Consider the following 12,456-nt stretch of genomic DNA (forward strand, 5'->3'; position numbering starts at 1 on the left):
GTTCCACTCGTAAGAGCACCCAGGTTTTCCTCACCGCTGGCACGTGCATAAACCTTGGCCTCCAGCCGATAAAACAAATGCTGCTGGTGCTCTCACCTTACCCTTCTTTCATGTTGAGCTGCCTATTTCTTTCCCTGGTCTGATGCTGCAGTCCCCAGGCCCTCTTGGTCCTGCATGGTCCAGCCAGCTGCCTGGCTCCTGCTCTCCAGCATCCGCGCTCTTTGGGTTAGAGCTTGGAGAAGCCGTATCCGCTGCCAGAAACAGCCTGGGCCACCGAGCAGGAGGTGGGAGCTGGTAAAACTTAGATCTCCAGGTCTATGGAAGGGCCTCCCAGCAACTTAGTTAAAAGCTCATTTATCCATGTGTATTTTGGGGGAATGCAGCGGCTAGAAGGATGCTTTGTGTATGTCTGGGCTCTGTTTTCTTATGTGCCGCTCTTTTTCAAGGCTTTGAGAACTGCTGCCTGAAAACCTTCAGTGGTGACAACTTCAATTTAAAAGCTTTCTCTCCTGTCATTAACTTCAAGAAGCTGGGTTTAGATTTATAGCTATCTCTGAAAACTACTGTACAGCTGGAATTTAAAATAGTGACAGCCTAGCACTTGGTTTCAGGTGAAATGGGTATCTCAGAATTGATGTGTTTGCACAGGGATAGGGGAGCTTTGTAACATGTTCAGTGTGTTATTGCACAGCCCATGACCATAGCTGGGATACTTTTAAGGAGGTGGATCAGAACTGGTCATGCACATGTTGATGATAAATTTGGAAGGATAAATTAGTCTTTTCTTTCAAAACAGCCAAGTTTGGAAAAATAACACCCTGCTTGGCTAGCGAAGCACTGTCAAGTTTATTATGCATTAGAGCTAACCTCCATATAGCTCTGCAGCCATACGGTTGACACTTTGCCAGTCCTTAAAATATGTTCTGTAAACTAAGATCTTGGTCAAGTTGGCTGTGTTCCCCTTTTCCTCTCTATATTTGGGTGTTGGGGGGTTTATTTAATTTCCCATTTGTTTCAAGGACTTGTAAGAATTGCTTTAAAAAAAGAAAAAGAAAAAAGTTAAAGGAAATGGAAGTTTTCAGAGGAGTCTGTAACCCTGATAGCTTCGTGAACAGCAATGCTTGTGAGCACTTGGCAGCCCGAAGACCGGTGCTTACCAAGAAGAGCTGTTGAAACAGACCCCTGGTGTGAGCATAAAGTCTGGCTGGCTTCCAGCTCGTGGAGAGCGAAGTGGTCATATATCAGAGAGCTCTCGAAAGTTTTATAACAGATATTTCCTAATTCTCCCCCATCTCGAGGGAGAGGGGAGCGTTCCTATGCAGCCTTGTAACGCCGTGTAGTCTGATCCTATCCAACGCTATTAAAATACACTCTGTCCGTTGCCTGTATTTGCTGTTCTGCTCCCGAAGATGGCACGTGTAAAGCCCAGGATGAGGATCAGCAGGACCAGTTGGCCTTCTGCACCTTCAGGGCTATTATCTTCCATGGGTGCTGGCAGCCACCTCCATGGCCCAAACCCCCCAGCAGCGTGTCAGCAGATGAGAAGGATGGAGCATGGTTATACCTGTGAACAAAATGTGACAGGAGGAGGAGGCAGGACCCACATGCTGATGTAAACTGGCAGATCTCCATGGGGCCCCCCTACTCATTACCCCATGAGACCTCACATAGGGCTGCGCTGGTGACCTGGGGGAGGGACTTGGCTGTGGCGTGGGTATCGTCAAGGGACTCCACACAGCACCTCTGAGAGTGGTTGAGGTTGGTGCAAGGCTGCCTGCTGTAAAGGGTGATGGTGCCCCAGGGACCTGTTGAGGCTCTTGACAGGGGAGGTGTCGGTTGTGTGCCAGCTGGGCTGGCCCATTGCGTATGAAGGCTTAGTTGGTTTGCAGCCAAAGTTTCTTACCTCGCATCTCTTGATGCAGTCACCTCCTCCTGGGTCTAACTACCAGCATTAATTGCGATGGAGAGTTTTGCACCTTTGATCTCCTGGCCACAGGGTAAAGATGCTGCGACAGCTCAGCCTGGTCTGTTGTTGGTGCGTGTTGGGTATCACACCGTGGTGCTGGGGTAGGAAAGCGAAAGGCTGTGATTATATGTTAAGTCTAATGACGCTTGCCATATGCTTGGCTTACAAACAGGGAAGTCTTTATGTCTTTCCCCCATTCTCTGCTTTTACTCTTATATTAATGCAAAAAAAGCAGCGCTAAATGTGCTCCTGTTGCACTGAACTGTGTAGACAAGTCTGAGTAGCTCCTGCTGTCCCTGGAGTTTCATCTGAGTATTGGCTGAAGCACAAAATGCAAGCAAGGGAGATGGATGAGGGTGACTGGTAGAGGCAGCAAAATAAAGGGTGTAACAGAGAAACCTGAAGCTTTTGTTCACCACGAGGCATTACCAGCTTTTTTTTTTTTGGCTGGGTGGTGGCTGCTGCATGTGCACTGAGCTGTGTTCGGTCTCAGGTCATGCTCTCATGTGGGTAGGAAGGGCTGTGGGGCTTAGTGGATGAAATCAAAGATGTCATGGACCATCTAAATGCTGTGAAGCAGTTGTGAGGCCTCCTGAGCCATGCAGGCTGTGCTCCCTGTGGGATAAGTGCAGCACAAGTGCAAATCTGAAGTACCCTTTTGAGGAGGGTCAGAAGGACCAGCCTGTAATTTGCTCCTATAAGGGCTTGTATTCTGCATCTCCTGCTGGTTTAGTGCTTTACTTTCCCTCCCTAATGTGCTGGAGGCAGACCCTTGCTTTGCTGTGCTTTTTCTCAGCCCAGCATTTCTGTCTTGGGGAAATTGGTCCCAGTTGAGATGCTCAGCAAAGTTTGGAGCTTCCAATGCAGAAGGGAATGGGATGGGGATCCCCATCCCAACGCCCCGTCGGGTGCATCGCAGGGCAGCGTGAACAGCAGGTGACACCACCGGGATTGAGACATAGCTGTGAATGCTGGTAATCAGGACAGGCGCTTTAAAGTTGGAGGGTTATTCTTTTGCTGCCATTGTTTGCCTCCTTGGTGTAATTACCCAGCGCAGCCACACCGACAGAGCGAGCTGATGAATTTGCCTGACCTAGTTCCTCCTGCGCTGCTCAACTTGTGTCGTGTAACAGGTTGTGGCCAACAACCGCTCCCCTCCCCAGCCCGTCCCAGGAGCTCAGGCCGCCTTGTGCAGCCTCTGCTCCCAAAGAAGCCTTCAACGCTGAAAAGCTGCTCAGCTTTCTGCACTGCAGGCATCTGCCTTTGCATCCTCTGGCTGTCAGGACACATCGCGGGGACACTGGATCCCTTGTGGGAAGTCGCGGCGGTGCCGGGTAAGGGCACGGGTGCTGGCATTGCTTTCTTCACTTGTGCTGTATCCACACCCAGCTAATTGCCTCCCTCGGTTTGAACACCTTGTTGTAGACATTTGGGTCCTTCCTTTCCCTCTGTCTAATTGCACACTTCTTTCTCTCAGCTTTTTTTCATCACCTTTCAGTAATCACGGGTAATTATGTTCAATATTGTGGCTGTCTTGAGGCTATTCAATCATAGTGTGTGTATTTGGGGGCGTCTTTGGTTAATATAAATTTTTAAAGAGGTTGGTTTGAGGGAAGAGGTGTGTTGGTATCTCATTTCTCAAATCTTCAGGTGAAATGTTTTTGTTGTCAGTCTTTAACCTCCGGAGGTTACATGTGCTTTGAAGAAACCGTATCTGTTTTCATTTCTTGTTCTGGCTCTAAAGAGTTAAACATGACAGTTCCTGTGTTGCTTATTTTTTCTAATCTGCTTTAATCTGAGTTTACAGTCTAAAGACTTGCTTAGCACAGTTAATGCTCATCTGACTATCTTCATTCTTGATCTGTGTTTTCATCAGGATTTCAGACTTGTATCTCTATGACAGTAAATTCTAGTGTTGTTGCTGTGTCTAATGAGGGTTCACTGCTCTATTCATGACCGAGCTCGTGACTTTTATCACATTCATAAGTCTATGTCTGTGCAGCGAAAGACTTGAGCTCCCATCTGAAGCGGAGGCTAAATTCTGCCCGTGGGCACTGAAGGCGGGAGCTGGTCATTATTAGCTGCTGAGACAGTGACCTATTCCTGCTCTACAGTAATTGCCACCCGGTTTGGACATCGGTTACAACCTTGTATTATTCTGGTGTTTGTCAATATGACAAAAGCCACCACCTGAATCCGCTGGACCAAATGCAGTGTTTAGATAAGCCAGTGGCCTTTTGGAGAGCTACACAAGGGGCTGAATCTGTCTCGCTGGTTAAAGTGATTGGTCCCTGTGCTAACTCTAATTGAAAAATATCAGTTTCATCCCCTCCCGGGAACTGCACCCGCTAGTCTGTTTAAATTTATTTACATCTAAAATGTAGAAGACTCAGATTCCATTATCTGAATTACATCTATCTACTTAACCTCGCACTAGTGACCTTGTTCCCACTTGGGATAAATCTAGGAAAACCTTCCATCTTCATCTTCAACACGTGGCCATGAGGGCACTTGCTGCCCTGACTCCCAGTGCCCCTCACCTGCTTGCTGAAGTCTCTGCTTAAATTACCCTGGCAGTTGCAGGCATTACAAATGAATCTTCTTACAGCCATTTTCCCCATCTATTTTTGAAGTTTGACCTTGCTGTTAAAGCGATGTTAAAACAGAGACTCCCATCTGCCAGCCTTGGGGGCAGAAAGATGGTTATAAAATCCAGATATTGGCTGAGTGCGAAGAATTGCGGTCCCGCACTCCTGTCTGAGTGACATGTATCGCTATATGGATTTGTGTCAAGCCAAGGGCTGTCCAGACTCCTTGACAGCCCAGGGCTGGATTACATTATAGCAATAGCCAATTGGGGAACCAGATGGCAAATAATGTTATATTATGATGGAAAGTAATTCTAGGCTCAGAGGGAATTGTCCAAGAGACTGTCACTTGTATAGCATTAGTCTGTTAGATAAAGGCTGAGCTGGGCTTTGGGATCTCTTGCTTCAAATCCTTGCTCTGCTACTTAGCTACTGTGTGACCTCAGGGCAGTCCCTTCGCCTTGCCTCCCTGTGTCTCTTTTCTTTGATTTTTAGCCCCTTTAAAGGGTGGGGGTTCTCCTGATTGCTCTTTGGGGTTGTTTTTTTTGGTGTAGAGCCTCCCTCAGAGCAGCCCTAGTCTCCTGCCACTGTTATTGTATGGTGATACGTGATAATAATTAGGGCTGGTCCACCCTGTTCTTCTGTTTGCAACAGCTGGAGAGCTGTGCTGGCAGCCCTGCTCCTGGCATGTCCTGTTTGTCCCCTCTGCTCTGGTCAAGACACCTTCCGTGTCTTGTTTGAGAGAGGTCAGGCTAGGGAGGACCTTCTTACCTGCTCACTCCTCAATACAGCTTCTAAGCAAACGTGTTCGAGAGTGAGGACATCGGCACAGCAAAACCCTCACCATGAACGCAAAGACTGAAACTTCATCACGTGAAGAAGGCAGTCCCTCTTCAGCCTGTTTGGTCTTCTAAAACCCTAAATGAAGTGGTTTGTGGGATCACTTTTAACATCTGTGGCAATGCCATAGCAGCCTAGTAAAGTGACCAGAGTTTCTTAACGCTCATATTTAGGACCAAGTAAATAAACATGGAAGAGCAGCCTCGTAATTACTATTGCTAATTAGTTAATGGTTGTGAGGTGCTTTGAAGATGAAAAGTGAAGAGGTGCTCGGTTATTAAGTCCCAAACACCCCTGTAATGCCAGCAGCAGCTATTACTATGGGTCAGCAGAGAGTCGCTGCTGCAGTAGCTCACCGAGTGCTGCAGAGTTTTTCTTGGAGCCAACAACAAAGAGAAGTGGGCCTTTGATGTGAGAATTGCATTTGGATAGTTAAATCTCGATGAGTTTCTTGTACGCTTAAAAGGTGATGAGCCGCATGTAGCTGATTCCGCCTTGGGGCAGGGAGATGGTCTTGATGATGAGCTTTTAAGGTCCCTTCTGGCCCTGTTTTCCCTGATTTTGTGGTCCAGGGACAGCTTTGCTGAACTAGAGCCCGTCTTTCCTGCTGAGCAGAGGTTCCCTGCGATGGCATTTTCTCATGTCTTGGTTCCCTGCCTGCCGGTGCAGCAGAGTGCAGCGCTGGGATGACCTGATCTCCCGTAATCCTCCCACTGCCGCAGTTGGCCTCAGAGGCTGTTTGAGCAGATGCAATTTAAGTTAAAAAAAAGGCAGCTCAGATGTGCATGACAAAGGCTAACCTGATGCAGACCTGGAAGTAACAAACTGCCTTAAAATTGCACCTATGTGAAGAGTTTCTGGGCTGCAATCCTTGCCTTTTCTCTTAAGCAGCAACATGAAAGAGATCTGAAGGAAGGATGAACTTGAAGGTTTTGGTTTGGTGGTTGTTTTTTTTTTTTTTCCCCCTCCTAACTTGTGATGTGCCCCTCCTCTTCTTCTAATAAAATATGTCTGGGAATGCTTTGGAGGCTACTTCTGCATAGCTGTTGCCACACCTGTTGGGAAGGGGAAATTCCTCTTGGTCTGCTGTTGCAGAGCAGCCTGGGGGAGCGCTGCTGCTGGAATGTTTTATTGACAAAGCTGGCAAAAAAACTTCCTTTCCATGAAAATTGAATTATTTGTTTGTTCGCTTTTGAATTTAGTCTCTGTGGGCCAGACCTGCAGCTGTGGTAAATTAGCTCAGCTCCAGATGTGCCCTATATATTTTGAGATGTCATTTCCCTGTATATCTGTATGTAATTCTGTAGATCTTCCTGCTACCCTGCTTTTGGCACTATTTCAGCTTTCGGTCTGCTTTGTCCCCTCCTTCAGCCAACAGATCCTGGGGACAGAGGATGTGTTGGGATCTCGGTGGCAGGAGACAGGCATCGTGTCCACTACATTCACCTGCAGAAGATCAATAAGAAAAAAAAAATCTCTGTATTCATGGGCTGGTTTGTGGGCTCAGTTTTGTCCTTGACACACAGTTTGCAGGATGCAGTAGGTGTAAGGCGTAACTTTGACAACACAAGAGTCCAACTGTAAGTGCATCTCCCTTACTCGTCCGGTGTTACTGCTGGTCCCAGTGTACAACGAAGACCGGGGTTTTTTTGCTTGTAAGAAACTAACTTTGGAAGATTGCACTTAAGCTTGCAAGCAGGCAAAAGAGGATCCTTGTGTAGTTTTGACGTTTTGGTATTTATCAGCTGCACACCTATGAAGCGTGCATAGTGCTGTCAGGACAGGATTGGTTTTGGAGTGGGGTCAGGAGATTCCCAGCATGGGGCTCCATGCAGTTTTTCTGAACATTGCACTAAAACGCCAGTGTACTTGCAAGAATTGGAGGCTGTAAGATCCAGAGCGTGGGGTAAGATCCAGACTGTGGGCCAAAGGAAGCTTAGTTATGCTATCCTTGTGATTAATAGGTATTACTTATCTAGCATCAGGGGTGTGCATACCACCATCGCAACAAAGAACTGCGGTCCCTGCCCTTAGGAGGTGGTGTGCTTCAAGCCATAAAACCACCTCTCGTTCAACCCTGCCTCCCTGCTTCACGGCAAGTTTTTCGCGTGTTTTTGCAGCGTGTGTGGGACCGGGTCCCTGACGAGGCGCGCGGAGCCAGATGCAACTAACCGCTTCAAGCAGCGCCCAAGTGAAACGCAATAAAAGAAAGCTTTGCAAAGAAAACACGCGAGGGCGAAGAGAGGAGGGTTCAGCGGGGGAGGAGGAAAGGCGCTGCCACGCTGTGCCGTGTACATGCTCACAAAAGGGGGGTCGCAGCCAAGGGGGGAGGCGGGGAGGGGACTCCGGCCCCGCCGCCTCCCGCGGGCGGAACTCGCTTCCCTGGAGCGCCGCTCTGGGGCCGGGAGCCGCGGAGCGGGTGCGGAGCGGGTGCGGAGCGGGTCCCGGCGGCGCCGGCGCTGCGAGGCGGGGCGCGGCAGGGTTCATGTTCTGCTCTTTCCTTGCACAGGGGCAGATTGAAGTGGAAAGTGAGACCGTCTTCAAGTTGGCAGCCCTGATTTTGCAGGTAAGCGCCTCTTCCTCCTGCGTTTGGTCGGCTTTCTGGTAGCGGTGACTGGGACTTGTTGTAGCTCAGCTGCCTGCTGCCTTTCGGGTTGTTTTTTTTTTTTTTTTTTCACCCCCCCTCTATAGAGACAAGAGCATGCAGCGTTGTTTGTAGTCTCTGCAGCTGCGGGGGGGGAGCTAAAAAAGTTGGGAGCTGTTTTTCCTTATAGACAAGTGAGAGAAACGTCTATTCAAGGAATTTTAAATTGAAAGAGGAAAAACTCATCAAGGGAAGTAATTTATTTGGGCAGGTTTCCATCCAATTTATCACTTATTCTAATTTAAATATGTTCTGGAGATCTGGGAAGAAGAGTATAATACTGTAGCTAAACTTGCTATATTATGCTTGTGAATCTTTCTTTCAGAGCATATGTTTTTGATACCTCTGTTATGTTGAAATATATTATCTGTTATGTTGAAATATATTATGTCAGTTTTTCCTCTCCTTAATGAAGTTTTGTTGTACTCAGACTTAAACTCTGTTTATTTACTACTTTCTATGAAATAAAATTCTACCTTTAAAATGTTGGGGTTTTTTCCCTACGGCATTCTCAGTGACAGAATGCTACAGCAAAGCTGCAGTGGCTTGATCTGCCTGAACTGTTGTTTTCATCTCGAGTGAGCACAATTCCTCTCAACTGCTGACCTGCCTGTAAAGCGGACCTTTAGCTGAATGCAGTCGGCTGGAGAGAGAATTGCATTTCACTTCTCGTGCAGTAAAAGTGACATTTGATTTGCAATGTGAAATTCATCCCCGCTTTGGAAGCGGTTTTATTTATGGTGTAGGTGGATAATTTACACCTGGAAGTGTAAAGGGACAAGTTCTTAAACGTTCTTGAATGCATGCAGGCAGCCTCCATGCTTTGCACTGAGTGTAACTGGGGTCAGGATCTGGCCACAGAGCTGTGGGAGTGGGGAAGTGAACAATGCTGGGAAAATCGAGGACTTTTGAAGAGATCACATTTTAATTCTGTCACTGTTTTTCAATTGTAGGAAGCTAAAGGGGACTATTCCAGGTAATAACGTTTTTCTTTCTAATACTAGCGCGCTTGATGGATGTGTTTTTCTGTGTTGGCATTGTATTGCAAACAATCAAAAATGGGAGTAAAGTCCAGCCGCGAGCAGCGGCTGAAGAAAGTGAAATGCGCTGCTGGGCTGGATAAAATCTGGGTCTGCAGGGTGAGTAATGCCTTTTGTGAGCAGGCTCTGAGTCAAAACAGTTTTTCAAGCCATCCCGCTTTGCTCCCCTCCCCGAACGCGGGTGCTGAAGTAGGATGGGGAGAAAGCTCCCACTCTTTCCTACCAGAAAAAGCCTGTGCTTTGCGCTGTGGCTTGGGTCCATCTGGACGACCTTGCCCGCAACCCTGCCTGTACAGTGGCAGCACTTGCAGAGAGACACGGAGCCCGTCAGCTGCCCACGCCGGAGATCAATGAGCTGCTTTTTTCTGCAGCTGCCCCGCGGGGCCTCTCCCTTCCCGCACTTGACCTGACAGTTGTGTTGTAGCTGGTGCGCGACCCGGTTGCTGGGCTTTAGCTGTCTAAAGCTGCAGCATCAGACTGGGCTTGCCCTTGGAGATCGCTTTTTACCATGCACTGGTTATGATAACTGGCCGTGGGGAGGAGGTGGGGTCGCACTCGGACGTGTTAGAGCCAAGGGAAAAGACCTTCAATTAGAAACAGCTCGCTAAGCAAATAGAAATTCAGAAGGTTGGCTTTGGTCACGTTAATATTTTACTACTTGCCGAGTTTCTCTATAGGAAGAGAGGTGTGTTTACTCTTTAGCTACAACAGCTTTGAAGAACCATGCTTTGAAAATGCTCAGTAAAGAGCTATTTGCTCACATGCAGGGAGCAAGTCACATCTGACTGCTGAAGTGACATACTCTGCTTTTCCTTCAGCGCGCAGTTGTCAAGTAAGTGCCAGTGCTGCTGCCCAAGACCCCTTCTTTTCCAAATGCCAGTCTCTCCTCCACTGAAGGACACGCACTGTGAAGTCCATCACAACCTCCTTCTCCTTTTTGTTGGTGTGCTCTCACGCCTGCAGGGAGGAAAAGATGTCCTTGTGACTGAGATCAGCTGGATGGGCTGGCTGTACAGACAATTTCTGTTCCTATTCGTGCTGTAGACCTGCTTTGTGACCTACAGTATATTGCTTATAGCCACGGTGTGCTGCATTTTTCTGTAGAAAGACTGCTCATCTTGCCTGATGTCATAGGGACACCCTAAGACACCCTAAGCTTAACTCAGTTCAGCCACAGATAACCAGAGAGCTGCCGTTCACTTGACAAGAAGTAACTTGTTAAGCAGTAGCAACTGGTGGCACATGCTCTCAGTTCTCAAGAAAAGGGGTTAAGGTTAAAAACTACCTTTGTGGTGAAAACCTCCCTTATGTGGTTTAAACTAAACACTGACTCCTTATCATTTGCCATAAATAGGTTTGTAAGTATTGCTTCACATGCCCAAGAACTGCATCTGTGGTTATTTTCCATGCCTCTGCGGACACGTTGCAAGGAGTGGATTGCCCGTGGTTACCTTCAAAAGTATTTAAAGAACATTGGAGGGAAGAATACTCTGCTACAAGAGTAATTTCCAAGTGCAGCTCTTCCCCTAACAGTTGCATGAAAATAGCTGCAGCAATTGTTTCCTCTGTTAAACAAAACATATGTTATGCCTCCATAGCAAATGAGCATGGCCAGCTGTCCCAGGTGCAGTGAGCGCACCAGAAGTGAAGGAATTTCGTTTTACATATCACAAGTGGTCGTTTGGGCCACTGCTGGTAAAGCACTAGCTTAATTACCAGCATATCTTAACAAAGATACTGCGGGACTGGCCTCCCCTGCCAAACTCACCCGTGATACAAAGAATACGTCCTTGCAGCGGTGCTGTTTGTGCAGTGCGGTTGCCTCCATTTGCAGTGTCTTGGGTTTGGCGTGTTCGGTGTTCGCTGTCGTTTGGCAATTCCACTTTGAATCACTTTCTGGAATGTGGCTCTTGCACCATTTCTGCTTATGTGAGAACACGTGGGTTAATTTTTTTGTATGGGATTAGTGCTGCATGAACTCCTGGTAAATACAGGAATTGCCTGAAGTCCTAGAGATTAGCTTTCTGGAAGTAAAAAATGGGCCAGTCCAGGCAACGCTGGTGATCTCTGCCTGGCTGACTTTTCACGCATCCCGTAGGGAGCTTTTCCGTGGGGACACGTCCCGTGGTGGGGTCACTGTGTGGCATTCCCGCTGACTTCAGCTGGCAGATCAGTACCAGGGTCCGAACGCTTCAAACTCCTGCAGCTCTGCAGTAACCCCTTTCCCAATCCGCTGCTCAAATTCTCAGATAACGTCTTGATGGCAGAGAGCAGCAATCTCCCGAGAAACACCCTCCCCTACCCTGCGTTGAGTGGGCGAGCACATTCTTTTGAAATCTGTTTATTTTCAGTGAGCAAACCTGACGTGCGGGCGCTTGGAGAAAGTAAAAACTTTTGTTTTCTCCCCCACAAAGGTCACTCCGGAGGGACTTTGCAGTCTGGTAGCACCAACAGCGTGAAAGTATCAGGGTCTTTGGGGTTTGGCCCTTGCAGGTGGTTTGCAATAGGACCCTGGGGTCCTGGGCTGGGCTGTTAGGACAAGGGTATGCGCCTTATCGTTCAGAAAGAGGCTTTATGTAAGATAAACCACCCAAGTCCCACTTTGAGAGGACCCTGGCTTTTAAGACATCTTGATAAAACTTAAGTACGTGCTTCAAAATTGCACCCACAGCATGTTCATTGCATATGTGCCTGTTTTGGACACCTCTGGTTTCTCAAAGGCGGTCTAAAATGACTGCGGGCTGCAGGAGGAATGATTAACGAAGATGACAGCAGACCATGATCGGTGTAGCTCACCGCACACCCAGTTCCTTTTCCTGTTTATCGAACTGGTGATCCCAGCCAAGATAATTACCCCCTGCGTGTGATGAAGAGCATGCCGCAGGGATGCTCGGTGAGCCGTTCCTCTCCCCCTTACACGGGACAGTGTCGGGGCTGCCCTGGGCAGAGCGGTTCCTCCCGAGAGTCTTGCAGCTCTGATGTTCCCAGCAAGTCTGGGATGCTGCAAGTCCGTGGCTCTCTGCCTTCTGTGCAACGACTGGGCAGGTTTTGCTCGAGAGGAGGGATGTAATGCTTTGCTCGTGTTTGCTTTTCACGACTCATCTATGGCTTCCAGCTGGCTGCTTCTCTGTTTAAACTGAATTCCCATCAGTTTTTCTCCAGCTCTTGTAATAAGAACCTCAAGCAAAGTATTAGTCATCAATAGTAGTTTTGAAACTCTGCATTAGTTAATTGTACTCATCCACACTCATATTTGCAAATGCAAGAACAAAAAAAAAAGTGGCATCTCTGGTTTTACAAAATCTAGTTTTTTAAGCTCTATACAAGGGTTTTAAAAAGAAAGTTTGATTCAAGTTGCAGCTTCTGGCATGGCTCAAT

At 47.8% G+C, this 12,456-nt stretch overlaps 1 protein-coding gene across 2 annotated transcripts in view; it reads left to right on the forward strand.

Moving 5' to 3' along the window:
- The window catches only part of FRMD4B (FERM domain containing 4B), a 147,640-nt gene that overhangs the window by 94,840 nt on the left and 40,344 nt on the right, over positions 1–12,456 (forward strand). For both annotated transcript variants that reach the window (XM_050904631.1, XM_050904630.1), the window contains 2 exons: positions 7,904–7,960; positions 8,992–9,014. In XM_050904631.1, coding sequence (XP_050760588.1) covers positions 7,904–7,960; positions 8,992–9,014 — 80 coding nt within the window. The remainder of the gene's footprint in view (positions 1–7,903; positions 7,961–8,991; positions 9,015–12,456) is intronic.

The sequence above is a fragment of the Gymnogyps californianus genome, chromosome 13, assembly GCF_018139145.2.
Source record: "Gymnogyps californianus isolate 813 chromosome 13, ASM1813914v2, whole genome shotgun sequence".
In the NCBI taxonomy this organism is placed as follows: Eukaryota; Metazoa; Chordata; class Aves; order Accipitriformes; family Cathartidae; genus Gymnogyps; species Gymnogyps californianus.